Source organism: Leptodactylus fuscus, chromosome 6 (assembly GCF_031893055.1).
Source record: "Leptodactylus fuscus isolate aLepFus1 chromosome 6, aLepFus1.hap2, whole genome shotgun sequence".
Taxonomy (NCBI): Eukaryota; Metazoa; Chordata; class Amphibia; order Anura; family Leptodactylidae; genus Leptodactylus; species Leptodactylus fuscus.
In genome coordinates this window covers 104,451,654-104,469,303 of record NC_134270.1, presented here as the reverse complement: position 1 = coordinate 104,469,303, position 17,650 = coordinate 104,451,654, and the positions used below count along the sequence as shown (strand labels likewise).

The 17,650-nt window shown below is 42.0% G+C and overlaps 1 protein-coding gene across 7 annotated transcripts in view; it reads left to right on the top strand.

Annotated features, from left to right (window-relative positions):
• UCKL1 (uridine-cytidine kinase 1 like 1) overlaps positions 1-17,019 on the top strand; it is a 31,455-nt gene extending 14,436 nt beyond the window's left edge. For 6 of the 7 annotated variants that reach the window (XM_075276930.1, XM_075276929.1, XM_075276927.1 and 3 more), the window contains exons 4-15: positions 59-229; positions 351-422; positions 550-739; positions 844-905; positions 7,365-7,384; positions 9,895-9,993; positions 10,201-10,294; positions 11,579-11,641; positions 11,875-11,997; positions 15,976-16,083; positions 16,178-16,334; positions 16,871-17,019. In XM_075276930.1, coding sequence (XP_075133031.1) covers positions 59-229; positions 351-422; positions 550-739; positions 844-905; positions 7,365-7,384; positions 9,895-9,993; positions 10,201-10,294; positions 11,579-11,641; positions 11,875-11,997; positions 15,976-16,083; positions 16,178-16,334; positions 16,871-16,941 — 1,230 coding nt within the window. In that variant the 3' untranslated portion in view covers positions 16,942-17,019. Of the gene's footprint in view, positions 1-58; positions 230-350; positions 423-549; positions 740-843; positions 906-2,048; positions 2,066-7,364; positions 7,385-9,894; positions 9,994-10,200; positions 10,295-11,578; positions 11,642-11,874; positions 11,998-15,975; positions 16,084-16,177; positions 16,335-16,870 lie in introns of all 7 variants that reach the window. The other variant, XM_075276928.1, reaches the window with a different exon arrangement.
• The last annotated feature ends 631 nt before the right edge of the window (positions 17,020-17,650 follow it).

The following is a 17,650-nucleotide window of genomic DNA, read 5'->3' as shown; positions in this document are numbered from 1 at the left end:
ATACAATGAGAAAAGGATTTTATGGTGAGCATAAAATTCCATTTTTTCTGTCTCATAGGTGCTGACAGAAGAACAACAAGTTCAGGCAGCTCGGAATGAATATAACTTTGACCACCCAGACTCATTTGACTTTGAACTAATGATCAGTACATTGAAGAAGCTGAAACAGGGAAAGAGTGTAAAAATCCCTACATATGACTTCACGACTCACAGCCGAACCAAAGATTGGGTAAGGCAATGGACAAGTTAACACTATATTATAGTAGTTTGGGAGGGAACAATGTTGGAGCACATTTAAAGGGGAATTCCAGGTATTATAATATGATTTAATTTTTATTATTATTTACTAGAAAACCCTTTATGGAGCCAATGTGATCATATTTGAAGGGATCATGGCATTTGCACATGCAGAGCTTCTGAAGGTATATACATATTTTAGTGACCACTGAGATTCAGATTTATTATTTTCTTCCTATATGAATATAGCACAACTGTCATATTCACACTTCCTGCACCATCACAAAGTTGTTGTCTGTGTTTTTATTGAAGCTGTTAGACATGAAGATTTTTGTAGACACTGATTCCGATATCCGTCTTGTACGGAGGCTGCGGAGGGACATCTCAGAACGAGGCCGAGAAATTGAGGGAGTTCTCAAGCAGTACCATGCCTTTGTGAAACCTGCTTTTGACCAGTACATACAGCCCACTATGCGCCTTGCAGATATTGTGGTACCAAGAGGTATGATACTGTACAGCTGCAAGTGAGGATGACTGGGATATATCCATTGGTGGACTAGAGTAAATAGGATGAGCATCAACTTTTCACTTTTCCATCTCTTTCAGGTAGCGGTAATACAGTGGCCATTGATTTGATAGTACAACATGTACATAGTCAGCTGGAGGAGGTGAGTGGAAATGAAGACTCTGTCTAGGAGTCCATCTTGATACAGGCCAAACACTACCTTCATTCTTAAAGAGTTATTCCCACCTTAGACCACAGGATATGCCATAATTATTTTGAAGTTGTGGGTCCTGCCATTGAGAGTACTTCACAGTATAATGGTTGAAATACTGGAATAATGGCTGGGATACTGGAACAATCACAGGCACAGCGCGAGGAACGAGTTCAGCAGCGGGACAGCTGTCGAGACGTCGCAGCAGGCGGATCATCAACACCAACAACATGCTCATTATATGGTGTCCCAGAGAGCTGCTGAGATGCTGGAACAAAGTCAGCAACAGGACAGCTTGCGAGCTGCCAAAATGCCGGAGCAGGCAAACCATCGACGGCAGCAATTTGCTGAATATAGGCAGATCATCAACGCCAACAACCCGCAGACGAAGTCACGGGCAGAAGCTAGTATTTAATAAAAATTATGTTTTATTTTTCAACCATTATACTGTGAAGTGGATAGATTAGATTGTTTAGTGACCATTTATATTGGGAGTACGCCTTTAAAGTGACCATATAAGACCTTTACCACAAACATGTATTAATTGAAATCAAATTAGAAATCTCTTATAAGAAGCCACTGGCAGTTCACACATGCCAGAGTTCACCTCGAGATATTTTTTATTTTTTTTGCTGCTAATGCTACAAGATGAGCTCAATACAATGCATATTGTCAGCGTAGTAGAGACTTGGCAGAAAACAAGGAATAGACCATTGCGATAGTGTAACACATTCTTGACCCACTTGATTGTTGTATGACATTTATTTTCAACACATATCATTTGTTAAACATCTGAGCCATTAAGGTTGGTAAGGATAAGCAGCAGTCAACAAAGTACTACAGTAGATGTTTGTGTAAATGTGTACAGGTCCTTCATTCATTTACTGATACAAATTACAGAAGTCTTTTAATCATTGAGGAGTAGCTGCTGTATGGAGAGGTGTACCACGTAACTCAGGAATTCCCTGTCTGCTGAAAGCTGCAGTAAAAAAAAGTTGTCCTGCAGACGATCTTAGAGGCTCCCAGTAGTAGTTCTTTGTGTCTGTCGATCTGTGTCTTCTTCACCCTGTCTGTATGTCTGTTCCATTGCTGCAGAGGGAGATCAGTGTCAGGTAAGAGACCCACAGACGTTTCTGGTTGCTGATCTGTCAGTGTCGGTCAGCTCTTCCTGTGGAAAGATATCTCATTCTCAGAATTGGTCTAGACCTTATACTACTTGTCACAGGTCCAAAATGACAGGGTTAGGTGATGTCAAAGAATTTACAATATTATGTGTACACACCAATCTACCAAAACTTTAAAACAAATATTGTTTAGTTCCCATGGTGGCACCTAAACAAGCTCACACCCATCGACAACATTTATCTCTTATCTACCGGCCTGCTAGTGCTGAACATTCTCTGTCTGCCTGAAGGACGCCAAGGGAAACAAAAAATTATTTTTTTTACATTCATGCATCTTAACTTTACAGTAAGGGAGCGCTCACACTACCGTCTGTGCCCGACAGTTAGTGTCCGCTGCTAATGTCCGTTCAAAATCTTGCGCGGACGTTAGCAGCGGACACTAACTGTGTCCGTGACATTTTGCATTCATTTAAATGGACATCAGGTGCGTTCTTTTACAGTCCGTGCCTGTCCTTAACTGTCCGTTCCCAAAGATGTCCAACTTTTCAAGCGGACAGCAAAACATGTAGGTTTTTGCTGTTCGCTTGAAAAGTCGGACATCTTTGGGAACAGACAGTTAAGGACAGGCACGGAGTGTAAAACAACGCACCCGATGTCCATTTAAATCTATGCAAAATGTCACGGACACAACTAGTGTCCGCTGCTAATGTCTGCACAAGATTTTGAATGGACATTAGCAGCGGACACTAGCTGTCGGACACCGACGGAAGTGTAAACGCTTCCTTATATTTGAAGTTTAATACAATCAGTCAACAGTGAGCGCAGCATTTGAGGAGTTTATCACACAGTCGTCGACCCATTCCCATAATGCAGTGTGTATTCTATGGTAGATGTGAACCTGACTATGGGCTAGTCCTAATTGTTTGTTTTTTTAAATTTAATTCAGTTATATAGTGCCAATATATTTCACAGTACTTTACAGACATATAAGGTTCACAATCTGTATTTCCTATCAGGAGGAAATCCACGCAGCCACAGGAAGAACGTAGAAACATATTGCAGATATTGTTTGTGGTCTATTATGACCTTATGACCATACACAATGTAAAAAAAAAAAAAAAAAAAATGAATAGAAAAGTAAAAAAAAAATGTAATTAAAACAATAAATAAAATAATACACCAATAACACACCCTTATTACAGATTCTAGCCCCACCCCCAACGAAACAATACAAAATAAAAATTACCATAACGGAGAGGAAAAACTATTTTAGGCTTGTGGAAAAGTAACTTTTTTGTTGCAGTTTCTTATGCCAAAACCAGGAGTGGTTTGAATAAAATGTATAAGTATTCTTTATGGATTTCCAATTCCTTTTGTAGCCATTCTTGGCTTTGGCTCAAAAAACAGCAACAAAAAAAGTTAAAAAGAAAAAAAAAAAGAAAAGTGAAAAACAGACACGTTTTCCCTTATCTTTTGTTTATATTTTCCCACATATAAAAAAAATGCAAAATTAAAAACAACATAAAGATAAAACCCTATGTGTCGCTGAAAAAAGACACAGAAATTAGTTGAATAACCCAAATGATAAAAATGTTAAAAGTCCTCAAAACCGCAAATACAAAATAACCCGAAAATAAGTCTGGTTCTGAACCACAAATTGGCCTGGTACAGAAGTGGTTAAAAAAAATTGTGTTTTGGTGAGACATTGCCTTTTAGACTTGAGCATTGTGGAACATAGCAGTTTCTAGAATTGTTCTGTCTGACAATCTGTGCCTTAAAGGGATCCTATCATTTAAACACTTTTTTTTTTCTAGCTGACACGTCGCAATAGCCTTAAGAAAGGCTATTCGTCTCCTACCTTTATCAGTCGCCTCCGGCCCGCCGTTCGGTAGAAATATCGGTTTTTACCGGTATGCAAATGAGTTCTTTCGCAGCACTGGGGGTGTCCCCAGTGCTGCCAGAGAACTCTCTCTAGTGATGCCTCCATCTTCCACAGCAACCGGGTCTTCTTCCGGCTGGGGTCGCACTTAGCTCTTGCGCGCATGCGCAATACTCTCCTGTAGTTCTCCGTAGAACTACAGGAGCGTACTGTGCATGCGCGCAAGAGGGGAGTGTGACCCCAGCCGGAAGAAGACATGGATGCTGTTGAAGATGGAGGCGTCAATGGAGAGAGTTCTCTGGCAGCATTGGGGACGCCCCCAGGTAGGAGACGAATAGCCTTTCTTAAGGCTATTCTGACGTGTCAGCTAGAAAAAAAAGTGTTTAAATGATAGGATCCCTTTAAATAGCTAATGCTACCACCACACCTGAGTTGGGTGACCATTTGGGGATTCCGTTCCCTATTCCGCTTGAAAAATGTGAGAGAAAAGTTGTGTGAGCAGGACTTTTCTTTCCAGATTTTTCAGATGGAAACTCAGTGGACCCCAATATAGTCTGTGGGGTCTGCAGGTAACTGCTTTTTAAGCAGATTGAGTTTCTATTTTTCGGCTCCTAAAGCGGACCCAAAGAATAGAAACCCCAATTCAGGTGTGAACCTATCATAAGCTGTATTGGCACAGTGCTGTCAGCACAGAAGGGGGAGAAGCAGCTTAGTGAAGAAAGTAAACAATCTTCAGTAGTCACCAACAATTCGGTCCTTCTATTGAATCTGCATTTCTCATATAGAAGACTCAACTGCTTTGGGCTGTAAGATGTTAAAATCGAGCAAAGCTTGTTTCTAAAGCTGGCCATGCACTTCAGTGAGACTAGTAGATCATCTTATGTTTGTGGAGTCCTCCATTCTCTTCCTCTGGGACAACATGGTTTGATGTGTTGTAATTGGACGTGCCCGATCCTTTTGTCCCTTTGAGAGAGATAAGCCGCCACCAGAGGTTTCTTGTAGGGACTTGCTCTCTAACTGTTGAGAACACATGCACACACATGCACACTAAGCTGAGTGCAATGTGAATGGGTAAAATCAGGACAGATATCTGCTGTATGGGGAGTCTGGAATCCTTCAAACTGCTACAGTTGTGTCCTGTATATGAGGAATACAGTGTCAATAAAGGGACTCATTTGCTGGAAATTGCTCCAGATGATCTTTTTTACATTGTTTTGTGACTACACTGCATGTGCCAGGTGCAGCGTTGTATCTCCAATTGACAAGCATATTGAATAACAGCAGTGCTGACCCTGTTCTGCCATTTAGATAAACTATTAGATCTGTGTGGTGAGCTATTAAATAAGTGACTGTTGGGTGTTGAGCCTTAGTGAATAGCTTACACTTTTGCACCAGTCTACCAACATCCTGTTTGGTAAAAAATCTATGAACATACTAGCTTTTACATTTGCAGCACTTGTCCCTCCATGACTGAGTCTATGTCTCCTCCCTACCCCTCCTATGTCTCATATGGCCTTGGTGCAGTCTCAGAATAGAGGTGGAGGGGTATTTTTCCACTGCTGGTCAGGTTGTGTGGTGAGAGCAGGAAACTGCCCACGTTCTTTCCTCTCATCGTTCTCCACCACAAACAACACAGGAAGCTTCCTCTCACATCTGTCAGCGAGGCCTCACTCTGCCTGGACACTGCACCCCAGCTACTATTTTAAGACTTAAATTATATTTGGCATTTGGATAGAGAGATGTCTAAACCGCAAAAGAACAGAACAAATGTACATTGTACAAACAGGTGCTTTATTAAGACACATGATGGGGATTGTAATGCTATCAGCCATGATAACCTATTGATACAGCAGCTCAGTAGTCACAATTAAATACATTGGATCAGCAGCACAGTGTCACACGGGATAGGCTTGAGTACAGTGCTCAACATAAAGTATCAAATATGCTAAACTAAAGGTAAGGTACGCAGTTCAGCAGACATTATTGTACATGCTGGGCTTAGGTACGCCGACAGTAGCACACATAATAGACTTGTTAGAGTGGCTTAGTAGGGTCACACATGATAACTTAGATACATCATTGTAATAAATAGACAATAGCTGTTCAATAAGCTTTGCATAAATCAATGGTAAGACTAAATATAACACATTTTGTAATAAGCATATATTACAGAAAAATGCCTATTTCTCCACTTATCTAGCTCACTCTTGCCTATTTTACTTTCTAACATGACTTTCACTCTGAAATCTCTGTTAATCAAAGATGGGTCTGAAGCTCATAAAGATGGCAAAATAGAAGTCTATGGATAGGGGTGAGACAGACTCATACATCCTTAGCAGTGAGTCTGCAATTACCAGATCTGAGACTACTGTAAATTAGAGTTGGAGCCTGCTAAAATCCAAGTCTTATAATGAGCAGAATTGGTGTGGTATGGTTCCTCTTGGACACACATTCTGCAGTAGATTTATGCATATTTTGTTGAAATGTAAGTTACTCTTTAAAGGCTTATATACACCAGCGGTGCTCTTTTCCTGTGAATTATTTTCTAATGACATTTAGTTGTATCACCTGATGGTGAATATAGTGCTATAGTTTTTTTTTTTTTCATTTGTAGATTGTGAGCCCCATATAGGGATCATAATGTACATTTTTTTTCTCCTATTAGTATGTCTTTGTAGAATGGGAGGAAATCCATGCAAACATATAAACTCCTTGCAGATGTTGTTCCTGGCGGGATTTGAACCCAGGACTCCAGCGTTGCAAGGCTACAGTGCTAACCACTGAGCCACCGTGTTGCTCCCTAGTACTATAGAGTTCTAGAAGGCCACAATACTCATAAGATACACCAGCTCCGCAGTAATGGAACATCCAGCCACAATTTAGACAATTCATTCAAGTCTAGGAAAGCTATAATAGTGGCTAAATTGATCAGCTCCCAGCTTTGGATTTCAACGGGTCTTATAAGAAACAGGGCAGATTAACTATTGAAAATATGCACATGCATACATGCATTGCCACCACATTTACTAACTGTTTGAGACTCTTTCCAATAGTTTCTGCACCTTCTACTACTGGTGGACGAGGGCTTAAGACGTTACTTAGTACTCCAAAATGTTGCCACATTTTTTTGTTGGAAAGTAAGCCAATGTCTAGATGGTGTCGCCAAGCGTCAATCACTATAATAAATTTGGTGCATTTTATAACTGCCTAGTCTAAGTCTGCACTGTCTAAAACTTAGTAACCGATTTGTAAATCTGCCCCAGTATATTGATGACATGGTAAATTAGTAATAATGGAGTCATCCATAACTTCACCCTTACTGCCAATTGCTTTCATTTTTCCCTTCTATGTGTGACCCCCTCATTTTCTACTCATCCCCTCCCTCATTCCTGTGTGTATTCTGGGCAGAGGAAGCTCCGCTGGGACATGTGAGACCTGTGTTCAGGCTGCGTGTGTCTTCACCTCACTAACACCTCTTGTGTGCTCACCCTGCATTGTTTTTTCTGTGTGTAGGCTAGTGACCTGATTCCCCTGCTTAACCCACTAGCATGTCTGCCTTTTATGTGATTTGCTTTTACAGATAGTCTATACAGTGTAAGTTCACCTTTTAAACATTGGTTTATATGTGCATATAACCTGAATATAGTGTATAATGAATTAGTAAAAAATAAAAAAAAATCATTTTGATTGAGGTTCTAACTTCACATCTCTCAGCAGCTCTCTGCTGGTTCAGGGTTTATATAGAACCTGTTCTACTGCAGTGTGGAAGGATTACACCAGGCGCTGTACAGTCAGATGTTGGAGAAATTACCCCACAGTGCATTGACCTTATGTGTTAGGGGTGTGTCTGAGTACGCTTTTGACTGATTCCAAGTAGAATTGTTAATTCCCCTGTAGATAGGAATAGTTAATAAACATGATATTACTCAAGTTCTGATGAGCACCTTTGGTGTTCTCGTTCTTGAGTTGAAAAGTGCTGACATATGACTAGGATAAACACTTTACAATTATTGGAGTCACAGGTTGGGTACCCCCACATCCAAACAATGGAGAAGCTTTCGATTTAGCCCTCATCCCCTCCACAGCTGTTCCCTGCAGCACAGACTCGTCTAAGTGAATGGGGCAAGCTTCAGCTGCATATAGAGGTGGCTGTTGTCAGTATGATAGGGAAAACAGTTTAGGACATGGCATTAAATCAGCACTGCAACCTCTTTATTCTCAAGTTTGATGGGGGTGTCAGAGTTCACACCCTTACTGATTATAAAGTATCCTAAGGATATGCCTTTACATTACAAGATGTGAATATACATTTAAAGATCATATCATATGTGCAGAATCTAAGATTATTGTAAAATGTATTAAAGTGTACAGTGACATGGCTCCATCAGAGTACTTATAGCATTATACGCACATCCTTCAGAAATATAAATGTCCAGTTGTAAATTTTACTCTGATAGCCTATATTGCTAAATTACTGCTCAAAATTGTGCAAGATACCTAAAGCTAAGGTATTGCAAAGTTACATGTCAGCCTAAATGTTCCCAGTATTCAACTACAGTACCACCATTCTCATAGTTTAGAAATTGCCATATGCCCGTAATCTGACACATCATTTTAAGGTTCATTCTTGTCATCCCTGCTTATGATTTGTAGCGGCAGAAATCTCTGATCAGTGCCAGCATTTTATACTTAGATTTTAGAAACCGGGATGGTCAAAAATCACATTTACTAGATTTCCCTTCTGATGAAGACAACCCCTTTTCCCAACACCGATCTACTGCTTGCTGCAAATCTGGGTCCTCAAACCCTGAGTGATCACCTGTCATCACTGGGAAAAGCCGTGTCTGGCTATTTATGTCCCTTACAGCAATAATGTAGAATTTAATGTATAAATGGGCAAGATGCACCAGACCAAGAACTATTTAACAGGGTGGATATCCGCTCTGCTATCCATCATCATCTTCATGACATTTATATATGGCATGGTTGAAAGCAGCCCCGATAAAGAAGACTTCCTTCAAGTACCTTGGTTATAAGTAGCATACTTCCATGATATAATCAAGATGAATGCAAAGTATTTCACTTGCATACCCATCCTCCAGACTGGATTTTGCTTGTTGCCCCTATTAATGTGCTTTTTAAAACTGTAGCCAAGTAGTGTGTGAAGTATTCAGATTTAAATGTAGATGTGTCACACCCTTGAAAAATTGTAAAGTGATGCCCAAAGGTGATCCTACACGTAAACTACGTGTTATATTGTGTGTGGAGCATTAAGTTCATAGTTTCCATTAGATGAGCAAGGAAATCTGACTTGGTAGAGGTTGAGAACATGGGTTAAAGATGTACACTTGGCATCAGTCATTGTTTTAGTGGGCATAGAAACTTGCAGTGGCTGTCATCTTGCATTCACACAAACCCCCTAATACATGGCGGGTATATCTGGCAGCATTAGTAACCCTGCTACTAAACAGGTTATGTTCCCATGTCATCCAGATCACCATGCCTGCATCACAATCCATTTACCCATGTTGTTGCAATGATATGTTTGAGAGGAAGTAAAGACTGAAAAAAATATATATATCTTTCAGACCGAATTGTTCTCAAGGTCCAAAACACATTATCCACCCCCTTGTTTAATTGCCTTAGATATATAGAATATAAGGGACTCTAGCATCCAATATACTACATTATGATGTCTGAGGAAGGGATTGGGGAGACTGGCTGTAGACCAGTGATCTGTGTAGGACTTTCACCATCACGAGGTAACAGCAACTTATGTTCAGTGGCTGTGCATGCATTGTGAAGCGTGTTCCATAGTACTATATGAAGGGTGGCTTGCTTGGCACTGGTGGATGGTAGGCTTGGCACTAATACATTTAAATTGTAGCAGTAGACTGCCAGTCCCTTATCTTACTTGTGTCTTTTCTCCTGATATTAGGGCCGCTTTGGCTTCTGCCCATCAGTCACAGCCACTGCCAAGGACACTCTGTGTCTTGAAGGAGACTCCTCAAGTAAGCGTCATGCACACGATTATACGGTAGGTGACTTGTTCAGTGTCTGCTGCTTAGAACTTCTGTTCACCTTTGCTTCTCAGACATTTTTAGCCATATCTCATTAATGATAAAAGACTCCTATCTAGAACATCCTCCCTATTAATATTCTTGGGATAGATAAAGAAACACATGTTTCTCACAACTTCACTATTGATACACATCCTGACATGTCATTATTTTTCACGATTCAGGAACAAGGAGACAAGCAGGGATGAATTTATCTTCTATTCTCGCCGACTCATGAGGCTTCTGATAGAGCACGCTTTGTCTTTTCTTCCATTCAGGGTGAGTGAACATTGAAGACCCCTGTAAATGAAAGATGCATAAAATAAAATATGACTCGCATCTGTCCTTCCTCTTTTATCCATCTGTAATGGATAAGTACCCTGTGCAGCAGTTGAAATGGTTAGGATGGAGTTACTCTTTAAGTTTATGGATATGAAAAACACAATTGGATTACATTTTTAGGGAAGCTAGTGAAAACCTTTTGGTAGCATTTGTTGACATTCATGGATGAAATAACTTACTTCAAAGGGTTGCATAGGATAATATAGCTGCTTTTTTCAGAAATAATGCCACACCATTCCACAGGTTGTGTGTAGTGTTGCCTCTTTGGACTAAATGGAGCAGCTTCAGTACCCAATATAGATTGAGGACTGGGTGGTGCTGTTTTTAAAAGAAAAACTTGAGTATATGACACCCTCCCTTTTTTTTTTTTATCCCCACCCCCTAAAAAAAAACATGATCCCATGTTTATTGCCCCCACACAGTTTAAGACCCCTTTTATAGCACCCACAAACTGTACACACAGCAGCTGCTTATTGCAGTAACACAGTAATTATAATTATATAATTATCTGCTGTTGTGTGTCACCCAAAATGTCTTAGTATGTCACAGGTTCACCATCACTGGTATAGTCAATGATGTAGACAGCCAAAGGAAACTGTGAAACTGTAATGGGCTGTATTGTGCACAGTTACAGTGAACAAATGATATGGATCATTCTGTCCTAATGGGATTGAAAGGCATGGAGGAAAACCATCGCTCCTCTTTTTCTGGGATTGAATGGTATAAACCACATTCAACAGGGGACCCTGTTCTCTTTACATGGAAATATTATTATTTAAGATAGATTTTTTTTTTTACACTATAATTACTTAAATGAGTTATCTAAGGAATAAAAAGCTTATTAGAGGATTTCCTGCACTGGTTAAGCTTTATTACCCAGTACCTGTCAATTACCTTTGTGTGGGGCTACTGGGGAGGCCAAAACACTTGTTCCTTACCCTCCCCTGATTATCCCCCATCACTCTAGGTCACTTGAGCATCTCCTCTCTAATCAATGGGCCTATGGCCCAAATAGAGGGGAGTCTGTAACAGTGAAAATTGAAACAGCTGCAGCAGAGGTAGAGTAGTGAGAGCTTCCCTCTGCAAATGTTATAAACAGGATACTGGTGTGTTTATTAGTAATAAAGCATAACCAGTGCAAAAGCTGCTTTGGAAACGTTATTTCCTGAATTACTGATTTAATTACAAAATGTAAGTTTTTCACTTGCTTCTTTTCCATAGAGCTACACTGTGCAGACCCCACAAGGACATGACTACTATGGACGAACTTATGATGGCAAACGGGTCAGTAATAAGGGTAATAGTTTCTGATGAATGGGTCTTATCCTTCCATGTCTGCTGTTCTGTTAGTCCTGTTGTGATATTTTTTAGCTGTCATGCTAGAAAGCATCAGAACTGCATCTTTGTATTGCCCAAAGTGATGACATATGCATGTTGCTTTGTGACACACTGAGTATTCAGATATCATATGCCTTTGTTAAATTATCTGTTCCTGAGTTCTAAGTGTTTTTGTCTAGATAACTGGAGTTTCTATATTGAGAGCGGGAGAAACAATGGAACCTGCACTGAGAGCTGTGTGTAAGGATGTGAGGATTGGAACCATTCTCATCCAGACCAACCCAAGTACTGGAGAACCAGAGGTGAGAGTTCATGAGACCACTATGGTAGAAAAAATTGCAGAAAGAATTGTATTGAGAATAAATCCAGATTAGGAAAATTACTGAGTTTACAGAGCATTATTTACTTCTGTCCTAAACCAACTACTGTATATGGGAGTTGTCTAGAGGCCTTCTTATTTTATCGGGACTAGTCTTCTGTGACTGCTTCAGTGCTATTGTGCCAGCGCTGCAGCAGTCAAGAGATGGGAAAGTAGGGACCCTGTAATAATGGAGGATTAAATGAGCAAAAAGAGAAATTAAATTGTTACTCCTTTGTATATACCTATACATTATTACGTCATATGTACAAGAATCTAATTACCGTATATACTCGAGTATAAGCCGACCCGAATATAAGCCGACCCCCCCCCCCCCAATTTTACCACAAAAAACTGGGAAAACTTATTGACTCGAGTATAAGCCCAGGGGGGGGAAATGCAGCAGCTACTGGAAAATTAAAATGGTTGTAGTTTTTGGGTGCAGTAGGTGCTGGGTGATGGGGAAGGGTGTTTTGGTTTTGTCTGTGCCTTCCCTTCCTTTTTTTCCCCCACTTGGAATTCAGCCTGGCTGAACATAGGGTATCTGCAGTGCTCCTATTAACCCCTTCCTGATGGAACAGGAGCACTGCAGATCCCCTATATTCAGTAGACCAGGCACTTTCAGACACAGGGATACCTAATGTGTATGTGTTTCACAGTCATTTTCTACTTTTCTATGTATTCTAGGGAAAGGAGCGATTTAGAACATTTATTTATTTTTTTTTTTGCACTATTTTATGGGAGATTATATACATTAATATTGTGGCTGGTCATAGACCCACCCCCCTAAAAAAAAAAAAAAAAAAAAAAAAAAATTTTTTTTTTTTTTTTGCTGACTCGAGTATAAGCTGAGGGGGGCTTTTTCAGCACAAAAACTGGGCTGAAAAATTCGGCTTATACTCGAGTATATACGGTACTATAATACTACCCTACATGTACAAAAATATAAATAGTAGAGATGAGCGAACACTAAAATGTTCGAGGTTCGAAATTCGATTCGAACAGCCGCTCACTGTTCGAGTGTTCGAATGGGTTTCGAACCCCATTATAGTCTATGGGGAACATAAACTCGTTAAGGGGGAAACCCAAATTCGTGTCTGGAGGGTCACCAAGTCCACTATGACACCCCAGGAAATGATACCAACACCCTGGAATGACACTGGGACAGCAGGGGAAGCATGTCTGGGGGCATAAAAGTCACTTTATTTCATGGAAATCCCTGTCAGTTTGCGATTTTCGCAAGCTAACTTTTCCCCATAGAAATGCATTGGCCAGTGCTGATTGGCCAGAGTACGGAACTCGACCAATCAGCGCTGGCTCTGCTGGAGGAGGCGGAGTCTAAGATCGCTCCACACCAGTCTCCATTCAGGTCCGACCTTAGACTCCGCCTCCTCCGGCAGAGCCAGCGCTGATTGGCCGAAGGCTGGCCAATGCATTCCTATGCGAATGCAGACTTAGCAGTGCTGAGTCAGTTTTGCTCAACTACACATCTGATGCACACTCGGCACTGCTACATCAGATGTAGCAATCTGATGTAGCAGAGCCGAGGGTGCACTAGAACCCCTGTGCAAACTCAGTTCACGCTAATAGAATGCATTGGCCAGCGCTGATTGGCCAATGCATTCTATTAGCCCGATGAAGTAGAGCTGAATGTGTGTGCTAAGCACACACATTCAGCACTGCTTCATCAAGCCAATACAATGCATTAGCCAGTGCTGATTGGCCAGAGTACGAAATTCGGCCAATCAGCGCTGGCTCTGCTGGAGGAGGCGGAGTCTAAGGTCGGACCTGAATGGAGACTGGTGTGGAGCGATCTTAGACTCCGCCTCCTCCAGCAGAGCCAGCGCTGATTGGCCGAATTCCGTACTCTGGCCAATCAGCACTGGCTAATGCATTGTATTGGCGTGATGAAGCAGTGCTGAATGTGTGTGCTTAGCACACACATTCAGCTCTACTTCATCGGGCTAATAGAATGCATTGGCCAGCGCTGATTGGCCGAATTCCGTACTCTGGCCAATCAGTGCTGGCCAATGCATTCTATTAGCTTGATGAAGCAGAGTGTGCACAAGGGTTCAAGCGCACCCTCGGCTCTGATGTAGCAGAGCCGAGGCTGCACAAGGGTTCAAGCGCACCCTCGGCTCTGATGTAGGAGAGCCGAGGGTGCACTTGAACCCTTGTGCACCCTCAGCTCTGCTACATCAGAGCCGAGGGTGCGCTTGAACCCTTGTGCACACTCTGCTTCATCAAGCTAATAGAATGCATTGGCCAGCGCTGATTGGCCAATGTATTCTATTAGCCTGATGAAGTAGAGCTGAATGTGTGTGCTAAGCACACACATTCAGCTCTACTTCATCGGGCTAATAGAATGCATTGGCCAGCGCTGATTGGCCAGAGTACGGAACTCGACCAATCAGCGCTGGCTCTGCTGGAGGAGGCGGAGTCTAAGATCGCTCCACACCAGTCTCCATTCAGGTCCGACCTTAGACTCCGCCTCCTCCAGCAGAGCCAGCGCTGATTGGCCGAATTCCGTACTCTGGCCAATCAGCACTGGCTAATGCATTGTATTGGCGTGATGAAGCAGTGCTGAATGTGTGTGCTTAGCACACACATTCAGCTCTACTTCATCGGGCTAATAGAATGCATTGGCCAATCAGCGCTGGCCAATGCATTCTATTAGCGTGAACTGAGTTTGCACAGGGGTTCTAGTGCACCCTCGGCTCTGCTACATCAGATTGCTACATCTGATGTAGCAGTGCCGAGTGTGCATCAGATGTGTAGTTGAGCAAAACTGACTCAGCACTGCTAAGTCTCTGCATTCGCATAGGAATGCATTGGCCAGCCTTCGGCCAATCAGCGCTGGCTCTGCCGGAGGAGGCGGAGTCTAAGGTCGGACCTGAATGGAGACTGGTGTGGAGCGATCTTAGACTCCGCCTCCTCCAGCAGAGCCAGCGCTGATTGGTCGAGTTCCGTACTCTGGCCAATCAGCGCTGGCCAATGCATTCTATTAGCCCGATGAAGTAGAGCTGAATGTGTGTGCTTAGCACACACATTCAGCTCTACTTCATCAGGCTAATAGAATACATTGGCCAATCAGCGCTGGCCAATGCATTCTATTAGCTTGATGAAGCAGAGTGTGCACAAGGGTTCAAGCGCACCCTCGGCTCTGATGTAGCAGAGCTGAGGGTGCACAAGGGTTCAAGTGCACCCTCGGCTCTCCTACATCAGAGCCGAGGGTGCGCTTGAACCCTTGTGCAGCCTCGGCTCTGCTACATCAGAGCCGAGGGTGCGCTTGAACCCTTGTGCACACTCTGCTTCATCAAGCTAATAGAATGCATTGGCCAGCACTGATTGGCCAGAGTACGGAATTCAGCCAATCAGCGCTGGCCAATGCATCCCTATGGGAAAAAGTTTATCTCACAAAAATCACAATTACACACCCGATAGAGTCCCAAAAAGTTATTTTTAATAACATTCCCCCCTAAATAAAGGTTATCCCTAGCTATCCCTGCCTGTACAGCTATCCCTGTCTCATAGTCACAAAGTTCACATTCTCATATGACCCGGATTTGAAATCCACTATTCGTCTAAAATGGAGGTCACCTGATTTCGGCAGCCAATGACTTTTTCCAATTTTTTTCAATGCCCCCGGTGTCGTAGTTCCTGTCCCACCTCCCCTGCGCTGTTATTGGTGCAAAAAAGGCGCCAGGGAAGGTGGGAGGGGAATCGAATTTTGGCGCACTTTACCACGTGGTGTTCGATTCGATTCGAACATGGCGAACACCCTGATATCCGATCGAACATGTGTTCGATAGAACACTGTTCGCTCATCTCTAATAAATAGTAATGCTGCTCCCTATGTGCACAAATATACATATAGAACTGTATGTTAAGGTTTGAATTGTGTTGTTGGTTTCACTCACAGCTGCATTATCTCAGACTCCCGAAAGATATTAGTGAGGACCATGTTATTCTGATGGATTGTACAGTGTCCACTGGAGCTGCAGCCATGATGGCTGTTAGAGTACTACTGGTGAGTGATGGGGACTGGGAAGAGGCTTATTCTTATAATATAGTGAATTGCCATCTCAGTTACTTGATCGTTTCTTTTTTTTTTTTTTTTACAGGACCATGAAGTTCCAGAGGACAAGATTTTCCTGCTGTCCCTGCTTATGGCAGAACTTGGAGTGCACTCTGTGGCTTATGCTTTTCCCCATGTACGTATCCTTACCACAGCAGTGGACAAGAAGGTTAATGACTTGTTCCGGATCATCCCTGGGATTGGTACGTTTTGTTGGACAGTTATCAGATTTTCTGCTTGTGTTGTCATCACAATTCTGATTTTATCCCTGAAGTTTTACAGCCCACATCATAAGGTCCTTTAGTGTTGCTGAAAAAATTTCCTACTACTTTAGGTGCTCTTTACAGGGATGGTGGTGTGACCTGGTGTAGTTTGGAGACAATGGGGGAAAATCGTTATCTTTTCTACACAGTTTTTTTGGGCAAGGTCAAACCTGCACCACAAGTGTGAGTTAGAATGGAAATCTCCACCACCAGTTCCTGCCTGGCATAGATTTCCATTCTAGCACATGGACGTATTTATGAATAGGCTGCAGAATCTTCATAAATCTACCTTTCTCTGTAGCAGTCAATCCTCAATCTCATCTCAGTAGGCTCCCCCATTCTTGGGATCATGGGGGTTTGTGAACATGGGACAACAATCATGTTTTGTTTTTTTTGCTTTTTAGATATCTAGCCAGCTGTTCTTTGTCCGTTCTCCTTAGCTTGTGACACAAATAACAGTTTTTATTTTTCTATAGGTAATTTTGGAGATAGATATTTTGGGACAGATGCCCCAGCGGACTGGAGTGATGAAGATGATCCCCTTTGATGGGTCCTTCCCATTGTTATTCACATCATTGTTTCGTCATGGACTAAATCCTATTTTTTAAGTAATAAAAAAAAAAATCTGACAAACTTCATTTATCTATCTTATTATTTCAGGAGGTGCTATCAGTGTGTGGTTGATACTAATCCATACAGCGTGGATGACAGTGGGGTTGGCAATTGGAGGTGTGTGCGATGTTGGTGCTGACTATCTGAGGTGTGTAGTGTAAACAATAATGGATATGCTCTTATTGTGTGGATGACAGTGTGTGGTATTTTTAGAGTGGAGGGGGTCTGTGTAGTGTAAATAACAATAGAATTGGGAGTGTGGGGTTCCTGCCGTGTTTTTGATAGTAGAACTGGCAGTGTGGAGTTTTCTGCAGTATGATTGACAGGAGGATTTCCTGCAGTGCAGATAACAGTGGAGCTTGGGCTGACATTGTTTCTCATAAGGTAGAGATTGTGAAAGTGGCTGGCAGAGTTGGTAACATGGGGTTGCTGCTGTAAAACTGACAGTAGAACCGTCAGGGCGGGCTTCCTGCTATTGTGGGTGACAGTAGATCCGGCGGTGTGGGGTCCATGTAGAGTGGTTTGACAACATAAACCATTATTCACATCAAGTTTTTTTTTACATCCGTTTAACAGATGGAAAAAACCGATGCAAAAATAGAGGGAAATGGATGGAAATGGATCTGTTTATATAGACTTCAATG